The sequence below is a fragment of the Marmota flaviventris genome, chromosome 7 (assembly GCF_047511675.1).
Source record: "Marmota flaviventris isolate mMarFla1 chromosome 7, mMarFla1.hap1, whole genome shotgun sequence".
Taxonomy (NCBI): Eukaryota; Metazoa; Chordata; class Mammalia; order Rodentia; family Sciuridae; genus Marmota; species Marmota flaviventris.
The window spans coordinates 53,129,689-53,148,216 of record NC_092504.1 but is presented as its reverse complement, the minus strand read 5'-3'; the positions used below and the strand labels follow the sequence as shown (position 1 = coordinate 53,148,216).

The 18,528-nt window shown below is 34.0% G+C and overlaps 1 protein-coding gene across 1 annotated transcript in view; it reads left to right on the top strand.

The window, feature by feature from the left end:
• The first annotated feature begins 577 nt into the window (after positions 1 to 577).
• The window catches only part of Tmprss11a (transmembrane serine protease 11A), a 39,107-nt gene continuing 21,156 nt past the window's right edge, over positions 578 to 18,528 (top strand). The window contains exons 1-3 of the mRNA XM_071614791.1: positions 578 to 656; positions 2,585 to 2,703; positions 15,712 to 15,779. Of these exons, the coding sequence (XP_071470892.1) occupies positions 578 to 656; positions 2,585 to 2,703; positions 15,712 to 15,779 (266 nt within the window). The remainder of the gene's footprint in view (positions 657 to 2,584; positions 2,704 to 15,711; positions 15,780 to 18,528) is intronic.

The following is an 18,528-nucleotide window of genomic DNA, read 5'->3' as shown; positions in this document are numbered from 1 at the left end:
TCTGATTTCACAGTATAATGCAGCAGCAAAAAATGAAGTAAATTCAGCAACAATATTAACAATTGATAAAAAGAGGTGATTGACATATAGATGTTTAAATATAATTCTAACTTTGTATATGTCTGAAATTTTTCATATTTCAAAATAAAATAAGGTAAGAAATATAGTATATTTGAAGTCACTGTGTAAATCCTAAAAGAATAGATAAAAAGAGATGACAAAACACTGGAGAAAGGAGGAATGGTCTTTTTTCAAGAAGCACGTGTGCTACTTTGTACCACATTGCTAAGAGCAGTCAGACCTGGCCACCAAGTGCCTGTAGAAATAGAAACAAGGAACAGCATTAGGATTCTCAGATCCTGATTCTTTTAACTAATACCTCCCCTCAGGCCAAGATGACCTTAACCAAAATAAAAGACAAATGTCCTCTTTCTGTAAAAGGCGGGCTAGAGCAACATGAATTTATCCAAGGAGAACCAGTAAATTTATACCCATTGAAATGTGAAAATAACCATTGGGCTTCTCTTTTTGCAGACCTGTAGGATTTGGCACCCAAAACAGAAAGCTAAAGCCATGGATGATTGCGCTTCTCATTTTGTTGTCACTGACAGTGGTAGCACTGACCATTGGCCTTCTGACTCACTTCTTAGTCTCTGGTGAGTAAAATTAGGTATTTCACTCAATTTTATTTCATTTATCTGCAAAGCTTCATTTGTGTGTATGGAAATAAAATTTATACTTTTATCTGTAAATGTCCCCATTCAGAGTTTTAAAAATTTACTCTGTAATTTCATTAGAAATAGTTACTAAATATCTATTTCATACAAATACTTTTCTGTGTGCTCTGGATATAGCATTAAGCAAAGTAGATGAATCTTCTATTCCATTAGAGTTCCCAATCCAGTATTATTCTAAAAATCTACATAAAATGTCGAAAATTTTCATTCTTAAATTTAGTTTACCAGTAACCATAGAAAACAACTCTCACCATCTATTATATATTGAATAAAAAACTGTGATGAATTTGTCATGAAAATTGACTCTTTTACTCATGATCACCATTTTCTGCCCACTAGTATTTCTAGGTTAAAAGAAAAACATGTCTCTGATGAAAAAATGAATTTCAAAATAATGTATAAAGTATGACATGATGTCATCACTAAGTTTTAAAGAAAAAAATTATTCTTTCAAAACAATATGCAAGGATTATATTTTTATTACCTAGTATGTTTGTGATTACACAAGTACCGCATTAGGAAATTTTCTTTTTATTTGCCATCTCTCTGTGGGCAGAATAAAAACCATTTACATTTTTTTGACAAATCTCTAAAAAGCCATTCTCATATGAATGTATGTGGTAAAATAAGTAGCCCAGGCTGCTTACTTGAATGGTATTGTCTCTTTCCACCTTCCACAGACTTGAGGAGGGAGTGACAGTGCCATTAGGAGACTAAACATGCTTATTATGACCATACTCCTGGGCCTTAGTCCAACTGTAGTTTATGGGAATGACTAAAAATTTATTTGATTGCACAAAAGCCCCTTTTCTATGAGAGTAAGGTTTGATATGGATTATATTAGATAAGTAATCAAGAAGAGAAAAATATTACATGGTCCAGAGATGTTCAATTTAGGAGACAGTCCTAAGATTCCTCTTTCCTGATTCTTTTAACTAATACCTTCCCTCAGGTCAAGATGACCTTAACCAAAATAAAAGACAAAATGTCCTCTTTCTGTAAAAGGAAGGCTAGAGCAACATGAATTTATCCAAAGAGAATCAGAAAATCTGTACCCATTGAAATGTGAAAGTTAGTCAGGAAACCCATTGTTTTCTACTTGAACTGGGATGCCCAAGAACCCAGATTTTTTAAAGGTTACTCCATTCTCTGTCATGAATTTTTTGTTGCTTTCTTGACCTCTCTGAGCCTTTCTCCTAAGGTTACCAAATTTGTCAGGAGTCTCCAATGCTCTCTCTTTTCTTACCTTTCCTGATAGCCAAGCAGGAATCTGAATGACTTATCTCTGTTACAATGGTTTTCACTGCAACCTCAGACTGCTTTTTTCCTTAGTTTTTCTTTTCATGTTTTCTTAGCTATACCTGGGTCTGTCATTACAAATCAGAATTTATAGGATGTCCATTTAATCTACTTTCAGTAGAATATGTATGGTGGTTTACATTTCAGCTCAGCAAGGGGAAATGAAGTAATGAACATTCACACTCTAGAGCCAGACCAATTAGGGTTCAAAACTTGAATAGGTCACCTAATAGTTGTATAACATAGAGCAAGTTACTTAATACCACTGTATTTTACTTTCCTCATCTGTTAAATGGAGTGATGCCAATCTTAGCTGGTGTAAGGCTCAGATGAGTTAATAAAGTAAACAGAACAGTGCCAGGCACATAGTTACTACTTAATAAATGCCAGACAATGTTATTAACATAAAACTTAATTGTAATTTTTATGAAATTAGAAAGAAGCTCATGATATTTTATGACTTCATATTAGCTCTATTGCAGTTATGTCTTAGATCCTGAAATATTTGCCCAAATACTTTAATTTCCTACTTCCCATTTTCATCACAGGTGAGAAAATGGAATACTATCATGGCACCTTTAAAATTTCAGATCTTCAAGTCAATAGCAATTCTGGACAAAAGAGCACATACCAGTTGGAGCGCTTACGGGAGATGAGTGAAATTTTGGTAAATCTGTTAAGATTCTTTTTATTGAAGAATGACGCAAGTGGAAGAAATTTTATGAAGACATTTTCTTTATTTCCAAAAACATCATTTTCAGACCACATGCAAGAAAATCAATTTGCAGATTCTTTGGTTACACACCAGACTTGCCAAATTGATATGTGCTAGGATGAGTAGGTGGAGATAGAGAAGTAAGGGAACCTGCCTGACTAGCGAATGGGTGATTCTGATAAACCATTTCTAACTCAACCATTTCATTTAAAGATGAGAGACTTGAGGCCTCATTGTTCTTCCAATTCCATTATTATGTTTCCCTAAGGAAAAGCCTAACTATACCATAAATAATTATTTCTAAAACTATGTGATTTTTATTTTCCTAAAACTACATTTTAAGATTTAGGAAGTTTTTGAAGAATATGAGAAAAGAAAGGGCAACAAAAATGTTAATATTACCTGTATATGTATTATTTTTTTCTTTTTTAAAATTTTTATGTGTCTTAATTAGTTATACATGACAGTAGAATGCACTTTGATACATTATATGTAATGGAGTATAATTTCTCATTCTTCTGGTTGTACATGATATAGAATCCCACTAGTGGTACAGTTATACATGTACATTGGGTAATAATGTCTGATTCATTCTACTAACCTTCCTATCCCCATACCACTCCCCTCCCTTCACACCCCTCTACCTAAAGTAACTCTATTCTTCCCTAGCACGCCCCCATTGTGAATTAGCATCCACATATGAGAGAAAACGTTCAGCTTTGGTTTTTATGGATTGGTTATTTCACTTAGCATGATATTCTCCAGCTCCATCCACTTACCGGCAAATGCTATAATTTCATTCTTCTTTAAGGTTAATATATATATATATATATATATATATATATATATATATATATATATATATATATACACACACACATAAATATATATATACATCATATATGCATAAAAATTGTGATATATATATATATATATCACAATTTTATGCATTTATCTGTTGAAGGGCACCTAGGCTGGTTCCATAATTTAGCTATTGTGAATTCATTTGCTATAAACATTGATGTGGCTGCATCACTGTACCATGCAGATTTTAAGTCCTTTGGTTATAGACCAAGAAGTGGGATAGCTGGGTCAAATGGTGGTTCCATTCTGAATTTTCTGAGGAATCTCCATACTGCTTTCCATAATGGTTGCACCAATTTGCAGTCCCACCAGCAAAGTATGAGTGTACCTTTTTCCCCACATCCTCGCCAAAATTCATTGTTGTTTTATTTTTAATAATTGCCATTCTGACTGGAGTGAGATGGAATTTCAGTGTAGTTTTGATTTGCATTTCTCTAATTGCTAAAGATGTTGAACACTTTTTCATATATTTGTTGATCTATTGTAATTCTTCTTCTATGAAGTGTCTGTTCAGTTACTTAGCCCATTTATTGATTGGGTTATTTGTATTTTTAGTGTTAAGTTTTTTGAATTGTTTATATGTCCTGGAGATTAATGCTCTGAGGTGCATATGGTAAAGATTTTCTCCCATTCTGTAGGCTCTCTCTTTATGTTATTGATTGTTTCCTTTGCTGAGAAGCTTTTTAGTTTAAATCCATCCCATTTATTGATTCTTGATTTTACTTCTTATGCTTTAGGAGTCTTGATAAGGAAGTCACATTCCAAGCCAACATGGTGAAGATTTGGGCCTACTTTTTCTTCTGTTAAGCACAGTGTCTCTGGTCTAATGCCTAAGTCTTTGATCCACTTTGAGTTGAGTTTAATGCAGGGTGAGAGATAAGAGTTTAATTTCATTTTGTTAGATGTGGATTTCCAATTGATCCAGCACTATTTATTGAATAGACTGCCTTTTCTCCACTGAATGTTTTAGGTGCCTTTGTCTAGTATAAGATAACTGCATTTATGTGGGTTTGTCTCTGTCTTCTATTCTGTACCACTGGTCTATGTGTCTGTTTTGGTTCCAATACCATGCTGCTTTTGTTACTATGGCTCTGTAGTGTAGTTTAGGGTCTGGTATTATGATGCCTCTGACTTCACTTTTCTTGCTAAGGATTGCTTTGGTTATTCTGGGTTTTTTATTTTTCCAAATAAATTTTGTGATTGCTTTTTCTAGTTCTATGAAGAATGTCATTGTGATTTTAATTGGAATTGCATTAAATCTGTATAAATATATAAAATATATAAAAATATAAAATAGTACGGTCATTTTGAAAACATTAATTCTGCCTATCCAAGAGCATGAGAGGTCTTTCCATCTTCTAAGGTCTTCTTCAATTTCTTTCCTTAGTGTCCTGTAATTTGCATTGTAGAGGTCTTTTACCTTTTTTGTTAGATTGATTTCCAAGTATTTTATTTTATTTTTTCTGAAGCTATCATGAATGGGGTAGTTTTCATAATTCCTCTTTCAGTGGATTTGTCACTGCTATATAGAAACATGTTTGATTTATGGGTGTTAATTTTATAACCTGCTACTTTGCTGAATTTGTTTGAGTTTTAGAAGTTTTCTGATGGAATTTTTTGTTAATATCACCTGTATATATATTATTAATGACAGAAAACCCAGACCTAACATGTAACATTCAAGTTAAATGCTAGCAATTTTTATTAAAATGCAGCATTTTCCCCCAAAGCATTTTGCACTCCACTGGGTGCAAAATATACACCCAATTGTATAAAGTTCTGCTTAGGATTCTCATGAACCATCACTCAAAATTGGTACAGGTTAACTTCCTGAAAAAGAAGCACACAAACACAAAGTTATTTTAAAAGGGAAGAAATGACAGGTATATGGTTTGTTTTTGTCAAAAAATACTTTTCCTCCCACAACATTTTATTTCTTTCTGCACTTAATTGTCGTTTTTCTATGTCACCATCTGCTCCTTGTCTATAGTGTACTCAATTGCAATGTATTTACAATAATATGCTTATTATTGATGGTGTTTATAATCTATATTTTCAATCAATATTAAATTGTGCACCTTTTTTATCTTGCAGTCTCATCCCCCAATCAATAACTAATGTTTACAGATTAATGGTTCCTTCCATTCTTTTATATTCAGAGCATCTTAGAAAATGATATTTCCAATCAATTCTTGAGGAATGACAAAATGAACCTGAAGCCTGCATGTGCGTGTATATCCCAATATCTTCTCTACTCCTCTTATCCTAAATGACTTCATATAACCTCCTCAATGTAAAAAAGAAAGAATCTAAAAATGCTTTAATGAAAAAGATAAATTCTTTGAATAAAAAGAAATGTATAATTTGTTGAGAAGCTCAAAATCTATTTTCTTTTACATTATTGCTATTTTAAGTTAACTAAAATTCTGTCTATTAAAATAAATAGGAATAGAATATGTCTTAAAAGAAGTGAGAGAAAGGCAGGGGTATATCTATAATGGAAACTGTGTTAAAAGTGGACTTTTGAGTTTCAGTTTAGCATGTGTTTCTAAGAATGCAGGAACTTCAGGGATAGAGGCTGAGTTAAGTGACATGTTATCAGAAAGGTATATGCAAGACCCTTCCGTTGTTCTCATGTTTATTTATTCTTCTTCATCGAACAAGCCCATACTGCTGCCCCTGCAAGCAACCATTAGCAACTATTCTGCTTCATGACTATTGTTTTATTTGTATTCATTCTTATAAAAATACATTTTGTTTTATGTATGTGCACAGGCTTTAATCTTTTGTTTTATAAATCACTCTGTCTCACCATTTTTACCCAGAACCTTATTTATTTATTTATTTGTATTTTATTTAGAGACAGGTTCTCCCTGAGTTACTTAGCACCTCATTTTTGCTGAGGCTGGCTTTGAACTCATGATCCTCATACCTTATCCTTCCAAGCTGCTGGGATGCTCAGAACTTTTTTAAAAAGATCTACCCATATCACTAACTGCACATCTAATTCATTGCTATTAACTGTTACATGATAATTACTAATTAAATCTGCCATATCTTGCCTGCACATTTACCTGTCACCCCAAGAATCAGACTCTTACTGATCCCTTTAAATATCCATGAAAGCACTTTTAGGGCAGAATTATTGGGTTGTTGGACATGTGCACACTTAATTCAACAAAAGGATACATAATTGCTCTTCAGAATGACTGAATCAGTGTATACTCTCATATGCAATGAATAAAGTTTCATATGTCCCACACCTTTGCTAACAATTGTGTATCTTAGTCTTTTATGGCTGCTACAAAAATATATATTTCATAAAATGGATGACTTAAACTACAAACATTTATTTCAAACAGTTCAGAAGGTTCAGGAGTCCAAGATGAAGGTACCAACAAATACAATGTCCAGTGAGGGCCTGCTTCCTAGTTCACCAAAGAGCATCGTCTTGCTGTGTTCTCACATGGTGAAAGGGGCAAGAGAACTTCCTTTTATACAGACATTATTCTCTTGAGGGCTCCATCTTCATAGCCAAATCACCTCCCTATCATTCCATCACCTAATACTATCACCTGGAAAATTAGGTTTGCAAAATATGAATTTAGGGTACACAAACATTCATTCCAAAGTATTTGGTATTATTTGGCTTTTTTTTTTTCTTTTCTGGATATTATTTGTCAGGCTATCAGGCATCAAGTAGTATTGTACTCATTATTTAATTTGCATTTTTTTAATTACTAATGAGTTTGTGCATTATTACCTTTACTTACCTACCTTTTGGGCTTTTGTGTCTATAAATTGCTTGTATATATTCTTTGCCTTTTTGTTCTATTAGAACCATTTTTTTAAATTCATATTGCTTTGTAAGAATTCTTTATAATTTTTAGATATTAATGTGTCAGTTGTTGACATTTTGCTTCTACTAATACTTACCAAGAAACAGAAATCCATAAGTTTGAAGTAATCGTATTTATTGATTTTCTTTGCCTTACAAATGTGGTTGAAGTTTCTTTTAAAGAGGTTCCTTCCTCTTTATATATCACAAAAATATTTTAGTATATTTTCTCCTATTAAGTTTATAATTTTATTCTTTTTTATTAGGTCTTTAATGCTCCTAGAGAATACTTTGAATGTGATATTAGATATGAATCCAAGTATCTTTTAAAAATATAACCAACTAAACAATCTAAGTTTTCCCAAATATATAGTATAATTATTGAGCTCACTGAATTTCTTGTCACCTGGATCTACTATAGAGGAAATATGATCTGTCATCTCAAATTGTTCCCAATCTTTTTGGAGAGATGTGAGTAACACACATGAAATTGAACAGCATGACATGATATAATTAAGGATTAAATTGTAGGTTGAAGGAAATAAGTGCAGAAGATTTTCAAAGAAAGAGAAGATGAAGGAGAGTTCCCATGGTTCATATTATTTTACACTCCTTTAAAGGAGGCAGGTGTTCTTCTCCCCCCACCTCCGCCCTCTACAAAGTTTGCTTTAGAAGAATTATAGGAAGGATTCATGCCTCCTTCTGAGTCACTCCTGTTTATTGTTGCTAAATCCTAATGACTACAACCAGATTCTTTTCTCTCTCCTATATGGGTGCTAATTAGATCATCAAGAAAGACAGGTTGCAGGCCCTGTTCTCCCACATAATTCTGGCTTTGTTGATTTGAATGTAAATAGAGATGCAAAAGAAAATGAGTTTGTGCTCACATACTGCTAAAATTCATCCCAGTTCCCTGAGATGGCGGAACAGACTTATTTCTTCCCTTATATCATCTTTCAGAGAAGACTTTAGTAACCAGATACTAGTAAAAATGTTCCTAAATTTATGATCAGCTTACCTCCCAATAAATTCATTAAAAATATCATAGGCTGGAAATGCACTGAATATATTTAACCTACCAAATATCACAACTTAGCCAGGTCTACCCTAAAAATGCTCAGAACACTTACATTAGCCTAAAGTTGGCACAAATTTTCTACTACAAAGACTATTTAATAAGAAAGGGTTGGATGCCTCATGTAATTTTTGGAAGGTTAATTTACTGAAGGAAATAAAACTAGCAAATGATACAGGGTTAGCATTTGAAAGTAAGCATTCTGATTTGAAATTCTATGTTCCAATACTAACTGCTATCTTCCAAGCTGCTTATCATCCAAAAGAATCATCTGCATGATTTTACTTCCCATCTATCATGCCACAAAATACTAGAGGAATCATTATTATATTAACAAGAGACAAAGACCACTATCTGCATTAACAATGGCAACAGCTGAATTTACTTAGGATTTTCTCTCCCTAAAAACACTACTTCTGGGTTAAGGAAGTTCTAAATTTTATTTTCTTTGTACTCAGGAACACCAGAAATAGGCCCACAAATCATCCTCAAAATATATGTGTAGAGTTGTAGAGACAACAAACTTGGAAACAGAAAGTGATACAAAGAGATACATGCAGTTTAGGAACACTCTCTATTAGAAGGGAAAGGCAAGATATTGGATTCCTCCGACAGGCACTGCAGCGGGAAAGTATACTGAGAAAGAGATACTAGGTCAAAGTAAACTTAGCAAAGGTGTGAAAGATTACCTGAAATTTGGAATTGGAGAAGGAAAGGAGAGTGAAAGATGTCCAATGTTTGGAGGCAGGATATGGTCCTATGCCTAGAAAGACTGAATTTGAAAACTTGGAGAAAAGATAAATAATAAGAATAAGCAGAACTGGGTGTGATGGCACACACCTGTAATCCCAGTGGCTCCGGAGGCTAAGGCAGGAGGATCTTGATTTCAAAGCCAGCCTCAGCAATTTATCAAGACCCTAAGTAACTCAGTGAGACCCTGTCTCTAAATAAAATATATTTTTAAAAAACGGCCGGAGATGTGGCTCAGTGGTTAAGTACCTGGGTTCAATACCCAATACCTAAAAAAAAAAGAATAAGCAGAGACTTGCAAGAAACTTTCTGCTTAGAGGTTAGAAAAACTGTATGTAGAAAGTGGCTGCGTTATTTGAGAGCTCAAACTTGCACTCATCCTGTAATTGAATATTAGGTGTGACTGAAAATGGGTGATATGTATGACTACCTCCACTTTCAAAGTGTCTCATTTGATTCCTGACAGGAAAAGCTATTTGTTGTACATTTCATGTCTAATCCATAATATTAACACTGAAAGTAAGGTATTATTATCCCCACTTTATAAATAAAGAACTGAGATCTGAAATTACAAATAATAAATGATGGAGGGGAAGTTTAAAGTTATATAGATAATTCTAAACATGTACTCTTTCAACTAAATCAATCTAATTGTCAGGAAGAAATTCAGCTATGATAGGAGATAAAATTATTAAAACTATAACAATTCATCTTTCATTTAAATTTTTAAACCCACAAAGATTATAAATCCTCTGTGCTTTATTTTATCATGTTTTCTTAATATATTGGGTTTATATTATAGAAAGATGTCTTCATCCTCATTTCCTTGTATCAATTTTTCAATGATGAAGGCAACAATAGGAGCAACTATAACAGACAGGAAGGAAGTTAATGGATTTATTTGCATATGTATGTTTAACAAAATCCACAGTTGGAAGAAGGGTATAGATGGGTGTGCTTTTTTGTGGAAAGTTTTTTTTTGTGTGACAGGAAGCAATATGAACCATCTCTAAACTTCTCGATAAAGTTGTGAATATAGCATAGTCTCCACTCTGCCAAGTTATATGTTTAGCTTATCATTCATCATTCAGTAAATGCAGCATTGTATTAGGCCCTATGAAAAATATCCCCCCTTCCTCCTTTCCTTTTTCCCACTTTCTCTCAAAATAATCAAACTTAGAGTTTAAAAAAACAACACACTTGGAAACGACATGAACTTTCTAAATAATGACCTTTCCTTGCTTTGGGCATTCTGGTCTTAAATACATTTAGTACAATTTTTTAATATATCCAAATTAGATATTTTTCTTTTAGAAATATAATTTGCCTACTTAAGTTATTATGGCACACTGAAAGCTGATACTTTATCCTTTAAATCTTTCATTACAAACTATTTTTTACAAATTTACCTTGCTTCCCAGTCTCGGGAATATTAATCAATTTAGGATAATATTGTTCAATATATTGTTATTGTAATATATGTGATTAGTTATTAGTCTGTTTCCTTTTAACATTCCACAAAAAAAAAAAGAAGAAGAAGAAGAAGAAGAAGAAGGACTAGTGCAATCAAAAAAAAAAATGACTGGTAACATGATAAAATATTTAACCTTATTTGGTGATTTCATTACCTCCTGGTTTAAGGTAATCATATAGCACTCTTCCCACAAGTCCACAGACCTCAAATGATGCTGGATCCAGCTCCTTTCTCCAGTAGACATAGCAATAGGTTCAAAGCTATGGGTGTTGGACTTTATCCCTGGAAGGCCAACAAGCCTTAAAATCCTGTGAGCATCTCTAGGTGTTCAGGCTAATGATATCCTATCCAGGCTTGACAGAATGACTACGGTTCATTTCTTCAATCAAAATTATCTGGGCCGGGCACAGTGGTGCACACCTATAATCCCAAGAACTCAGGAGGCTGAGAAAGGAGGATCACAAGTTAAATGCCAGCCTCAGCAACTTAGCAAGATCCTGTCTCTAAATAAAATATTTTTTTTTAAGAAAAAAGGACTGGGGATGTGGCTCAGTGGTTAAGCACCCCTGTATTCAATTTCAGCTACCCCAAACAAACAAACATATAAACCAAAAATCTGGAGATCTAAATAGATTCAATAAAAACTTTAATGGATTGTAACAAAAGCTACCAAGATTATGGTCCTTATTTTTGGAAGTGTTCTTGCAGTTTCAGGTGCACTTGGGCACCACTCGCAGCCTGTCAGTGGGCAGCAGTTCTTGGTGGTAGCCAACCTATGTGATGACTCTGAGGTCAGCACTACAAGGACATTAACAAGCTCAGAAGCTGGATGTCCTTTACTTCAGTCCTGGCTCTGTGGCTTACAAGTGTGTCATCTTGGGCAAGTCACTTCCTCATCCATATAATATGAATAATAGAGATTCACTTCAGATGGTTGATGTTAAAAACAAATGGGCTCAAATACAAGGGAGTTTGTATTTGATGCACAGTTGGCAAACAACAGTGATAATTACTCCTTTTGTTATAACACTTGTAGCCTCACCAATGAGCTTTCCACAAGAAATCAAACAGCCTAAAAATGTCCACAAGGAAAAAAAATTCCCTTCTAATAATTCAGGGGCAATTTTCTTTTTTTCTCTAGGAGCCTTAATCACAATTTGATGTATAAAATACAGTAAAAATCCTTGGAATTATTTCCTAGTAAATGCAATCATTTCTGAGAAATAAATTTTCACATTGATTCATTAAAAAAAAAACATGCTGCATATCTATCATAGGCAAAGCACTATGCTAGATACTGCAGAATATCTCTATGCACAAAGAGTTTGCAGTTTAGTAAAGGACATCCTACCTTTACATAAAGAGTAAGAAAGTTTGAGAGGGATAAGAAAAATTGAGACAAAATAAGGAGAGTGCAAAATTAGTCTGAGGATTAAAAACTAACCCTGAAGAAGGTATTATCTGGAATGGATCTTAAGAAGAATTGTGATTCAGAAAAGTAGAGCTAGCAGAGGGTGTTACAAACCAAAGTAATGGCCTGAAAAGGACAAGTACACAGAAAAATGAGGGCCATGCCTGTGAATTACTGGTATCTAGAAGCCTGAGCAGGCAAGCTGGTGACAGATGGTGAAGCCTTTAAATGTTTGGCATTATGAACAACAGCTCAACTGCAATTACACCGTACTCTCTATTCCCACCTTGATTTCAGCCCTGTAGCAATGTAACTTCAATCAAGTCTTATTTAAACCTAAAGGTGTGTTTTTAAAAGTGTATCTTATACTATCCTTTGTATGGTATCCTTAATATAATTAAGAGAAAGCCACTGAATCTAAAGTTTTTTGTAGAGTATTTTCAGTTCCTTTCCTTCTCAGGAAGTCATCTGGTGTTGATAGAATCAAGAGCTTTATATTCCATTTGCCAACCTTCATTGGCAAGTCTCTTTGAAACTCACAGTCTCAGCCCTGCAATACCCCTTATGTGAACGTACAGAAAGCTGGTCGGGAAGCATGTGATAGAGAAAGGCAGCAACATGTGTAAACATAGCTCTGTTTAGTACAGGAATGAGAGCTGAATGGCAGGGTGTATCTGTTTGTTTGAGTTGACAACCTCTCCCCAACTCTTTAATTAAACACCCAACTAACCTTCAATTGCCCTCTTAGAACTTAATCTCAGTGCAACTTCCAGCAATCCAAAATCAACAAGCAGAAAGAAGTATCAACCTACCTGAAAAGAGGTCTTTGTTCAATTTTAGGAGATAAATTACAGATCTCTCCAAATGCCAAAAAATGAGAGGTAGGAAAGATTTACAAATCACTAACTCTACTAAGTTGCATAAATAGCAATAAATTTATAAGTAACTGGTGCACAGGTTTGAAAAAAAAATGTTCTCTAAAACTATTGGGAACTTGGAATGCTATAATGTGCACAGAAAGAATGTTTCTGATGATGTAAGCATTAACTTGTCAGGCAAACACAATTTCAGGGTCTCTTGAAAGCTCATTTATGAATAAACTCCATTCAGCAATAAGTTTTTTATGTTTGTGTTTTCTTGGATCATCCCTCTGTTGTAACTTCATTAACATAAGAACTCTTTCTACCAATTTTTGAACTTCTTTTCTCAAAGTGTTGTCTTCAGACTGCCTGTATCACCTCAAGATCCCTGAGCCTCATCCCAGATTGAATTAATGAGTCTTTTTAGAGACAGAGTCCTAGAATTTGAATTATAAAGAAGAAAATTTTTATTATTGTGATCACATAGGTTATTTCTACTTAGATTCTTTCTACATTATTCTTTCAGTTACTATCTTCCCAGAGAACCTAACTGTTAAAAGATGGAATTAATACTGTGTCTAGCTGTTTTTTTCCACAGGCATGTTCCAGATGGATGCTATCATACACGGAGTTGAAAATTATCCACAAGTTACAAATGGCCAAGAATCAATTGCACATGGAACTTACTCAGGGGATAATTGCCAACCAAACTTCTTTAAATATCCAAGTGCCATTTACTTTTATTCCTTTTAAAATTTATTGCTTTTCTCCCTGTTTCTTTTGGTTTGTCTTTTCTTTTTTTTTTTTTTTTTCCAGACTTTCCTCCCATTACCAAGGAATAGTATTGACTGTGGGTAAAAAGAAATGAATATGCCATTGTCACTCTTGCAAAAACACATCTTGTAAAATAGTTTCATTTCTAGAATATAAGCTGCAAACCACCAAATTTATTCTTTTCTTATGTATGTACAGATAAGGGCATATTTTAAATACTAACAATTTATTCTTTAAATACTGCCTTTGAACTTATGTTTAAAGCTATTATCAAGTATATGTTTTACAAGTATTATACCATGTTATCTTGATCAATCAACTACTTGAAAGCTTATTGCTATGTGTTCTAGGAAATAAATTGAAGTAAAATTAGTATTATATTTAACAAACAGGCAAGACCTGAGTTTAATCCTTGTTTGTCATTATTTAAGTCCTTGTTTTTCATTATCTGTGTAAAGCCAGGAAAAGTCACATAATGTCTCTAATTCAGTTTCCTCTTTTAGTAAAACAGTGAACAATAATTCTTTTTACCATAAATAACTTTAAGGATTAAGGAAATAATTAATATTTTGGTTCCAAGTGAAGCATCTATGAATTCCTGATGGTCTTAACTTATTCCTTGATCCCTAAAACAGACTTCCATTCATTGTTTTTGTTTGTTTGTTTTATTTATTTATTTATTTTTAGTTAGTGGGTTTTCCTGCCCCTTCCTTCGGGATTTAGGATCCCCTGCCCCATCCATACATTCGGCTCATCTGTTGTCTACCATGACCTCTGGTACTTGCATTAAGATGACATTTTTGCCACCAAGTGGTTACTAGGGGATATTGTCAGGCAAACTCTAGGTGTGACAGACCACAACAGCATGATGCTGTGTGGCAGGCAGTTAAAACTGTTGCATATGTTCCAAAGTCATTTGCTTTTATTCTTCTTTTTCTTTGGTGACATAAACTAAATAGTGTAATTCTTTTATTTATCTATTTATTTTTTGGATACTGAGATTGAACTCAGGGGCACTCAACCACTGAGCCATATCCCCTGCCTTATTTTGTATTTTATTTAGAGACAGGGTATCACTGAGTTTCTTACTGCCTCGCTTTGAACTCGAGATCCTCCTGCCTCAGCCTCCCAAACCGCTGGGATTATAGGCGTGCACCACCAAGCTGGCTAAGAGTACAATGTGATCTGTTATTGTAACACTATCTTACTTTCTCTTCCTTTGTTATTTACCCTAAAGTTGACAATCAACCATTTAAAAATCTTTGTCTCCTAAGTCCCTAGTGCCTCCACCTTGTCTCTTACAACCAAAGACCTGCAGAGAAGTTAAGACCTACAATGTCAGAATTGGGGGTAGGGAACCACCAGCAACTACCTATCAAAACAATCCTGAAATTTTATGTGTTTCATCTTCCTAGCCTTGCGAGTGACATACCACTATCTTTATCTTACAGGTTAGGAAATATGCTCACATTGGTTCAGTCACTTTTCCAAGGCTGCCCGGTTCATGAGCAAGAGAATAGGTTCAAACCCAGGATGGAGATAAAGTCCTCTCTACCACTTCTCAAAGCCTTGTTCTATGTTCCATCTCTATGGTGCCTTTCTACTAAGAAAAAATGTATAGTGATATCTTCTATTACAAATATCACTCCAAACATTAGAAATTTATGGGAAGACTTTTAAAAATATGATTGTCTAGGTTTCTGTAAGACCAATTGAAACCAAAATTCTGGAAGATGAACCCCCAAATCATGTTTTTAATTGAGCAAATAATTCTGTTGTAAAGTTTGAGGATTGCTGATTTAAATGATGATGTTACTCCTGTGAAATTGTATTTCTATTGTTTTAACATTTATTCAAGAGTATAGTATTATTACAAGATATCTTATTAACAATAGTTTTTCTCTGTAATCACAGGTGGATGAAATATTTATTAATTCAGCCTTGAACAAGCACTATATCAAGAACCAAATAATCAGACTAACGTATGTATGCTTGGGCAAAGGGATAGTCACAAGCCTGGAGGGACAAAGGGCAAATGACACAGGAGCCTCATATATGTGACCGTTTGTACTAGGTTATTGGCTAGGATTCTTCATAAACATTAGCTCCAATAATCTCAAGATATAGGACTGACCACCATTTTGTAAACTAAAAAAAAAAAAACTAAGATTTGGGGATCAAGGTAAGTGATGTATTCAAAGTTCCCCAATGGACAGTTCTGCCCCAAGTGACAGAACCAGGACACAGACCCTACTGATGATTTATGAGCTGGAATCTGTCAAAACCCAAAGCCTCAAGAAAATCCAGCAGCATGTCATTGCATGCACCGAGTTATATGTTTTTGACAGATAAGTCATTTCAAAAACATTAAAAAGACAAAATTGACTACAAAAGGTAATCATGAGTTTTACCTATAATAAAACACTAGTTACAGGAGGCATGTCCAAACAAAAAGATCTTCCTGCAGAAATAAATGTTCTTTTGTTATGGTGGAGAGAAAAGACTCTTATCAGTTGTAGATATTGTCCAAAGGTTTCAATTGTGTTATTTCGAAAATCATGCAACAGAACATATATGTCATATGCACAAACCCATGAACATGCATAGCTCATGTTCTTTTTTGGGGTGGGAGGTACTTGGGATTGAACTCAGGGGCACTCGACCACTAAGTCACATCCCCAGCCCTATTTTGTATTTTATTTAGAGACAGGGTCTCACTGAGTTGCTTAGCATCTCGCTTTTGCTGAAGCTGGCTTTGAACTCACGTTCCTCGTGTCTCAGCCTCCTGAGCCACTGGGATTACAGGCCTGTGCCACAGTGCCTGAGTCAAGCCTCATGTTCTTAGGGAAAAAGAATCTATTCAGACATGAATTTATTTGAAGGAAATAATAATCACTTTTATTACCAATAGACTAATAATGCCTTATTGATAGACTTATTCCAAGTTTTTTACATTTTTACTGATATCTAGGGACTTCCATAAGGATTATATAATACAAATTAGACAATTTAAAAGATAAAAGCATTCCTAGATTTCTCACTTTGTTTGCCATAGCATTCTAGCATTATCATCACTGCATGAATTCCTTTGGATTTGTAGCCACTACCATTATGCAATATTTTGTGGGGAATCCAGAGAAATTCTATATGGTAAACAGTATTAATTCCTCTGATTTAATATGAAAAATCACTTGGTTACCTGTTTTCCAATTTGACATAAAATTCTGATGATTTATATGACTATATTCCAGAGCCTAAATGGACCACAACACATAAAATGTTTCAGAATTAATATAATTTACTCTTTTCAGTCAAAAATTCAGGATGATAGGCTTCCAATGTTTTTTAGAGCTTTTATCTTTTGTAGCATAAAAATAAGAGACATGGCAGATTAATACATATTAATTTTAGTTTTTAAAAAGACCTTGAATTACTTTGGTTTTCCTATTTGAAGAGAGTGTAATACTTCAGTTCCACTGGACTGCAGATTAGTACAATCACTTTGGAAAGAAATATGGAGATTCCTTAAAAAAACTAAGACTAGAATCACCATATGACTCAGATATCCCCCTCATTGGTATTTATCCAAATGAGCTAAACCAGCATACTATAGTGATACATGCATACAATTGTTTATAGAAGCACAATTACTATAGCCAAATTATGGAACCAGCCATAAACAGACAAATGGATAAAGAAAATCTGGTACATATATACAATGATGTTTCATTCAGCTATAAAGAAGAATGAAAATGTGTCATTTGCTGGAGAACATCATGCTGACTGAAACAAATCAGACTCAGAAGTGTCATATGCATTCTCTCATACGTAGAAGTTAGAGAGATAGAAAGAAAGGAATAAAAAAATGGTAGGAGATGGGTCTAATGAAAGTAAGAAGAAGACTAATACAGTAGATGAACAGGATCAAGAGAGAGGGAGAAAGGGAGGGCATAGGGAAATACTGGGGAATGAAATATACCAAATTATACTACGTTCATGTTAGATTATACCACAATAAATATTGCTTTTGCATAAATTATACTGCATTAATTAAAATAATAATAACAGTGAAAGAGAGATCAGTAAAGTAGAAAAAGTAGATCTAGGGAGTCAGGAAGGGAAAGAAAGGGAAGGAACCAAGGAATGTGATTGATCAAATTATGTGCACATTCCAATATTGCATAATGAATCCCACTATTATGTATAATCATAATGCACCATAAAAACAAATTTTAAAAACACTAAAAAAAAAGTTCAGTTCCATAGGTGAAGAGTCTTGAACCACTTTGTATGAAAAATTCAAGAAACTGAGCATGTTTAATCTAGAGCATACTCAGGGACCACACTTTATTATCTTCAAATATTTATGTGGAAGAGAAAATTGATTCATTGTGTATGTTCCAGTTTCCCTTAAGCCTTAGGGAAAACATAAAGGGAGATATATTGCAACTTAAAATAAAGAACTCTTAGAATCGGAGTTGACCAGAGAGAAAACAAGTCTCTTTGGGAAGTAAATTTTCCATTATTTTATGACTGCGTTGGGTTGGAGGACCACTTGTCATGGATGGTGTAGAGGTGGTTCATTTACCAAATGTATCATTGATTGACCTAAGAGAACAGGAAGGTTTCTTCCAACTTTCAGAATTTCTTACTTTGATGATGACTTTTTAATCTGAATCTCACCCAACTGCTGTAATAAAATAATAAAAGGCAAGAGGAAACATGTGAAAT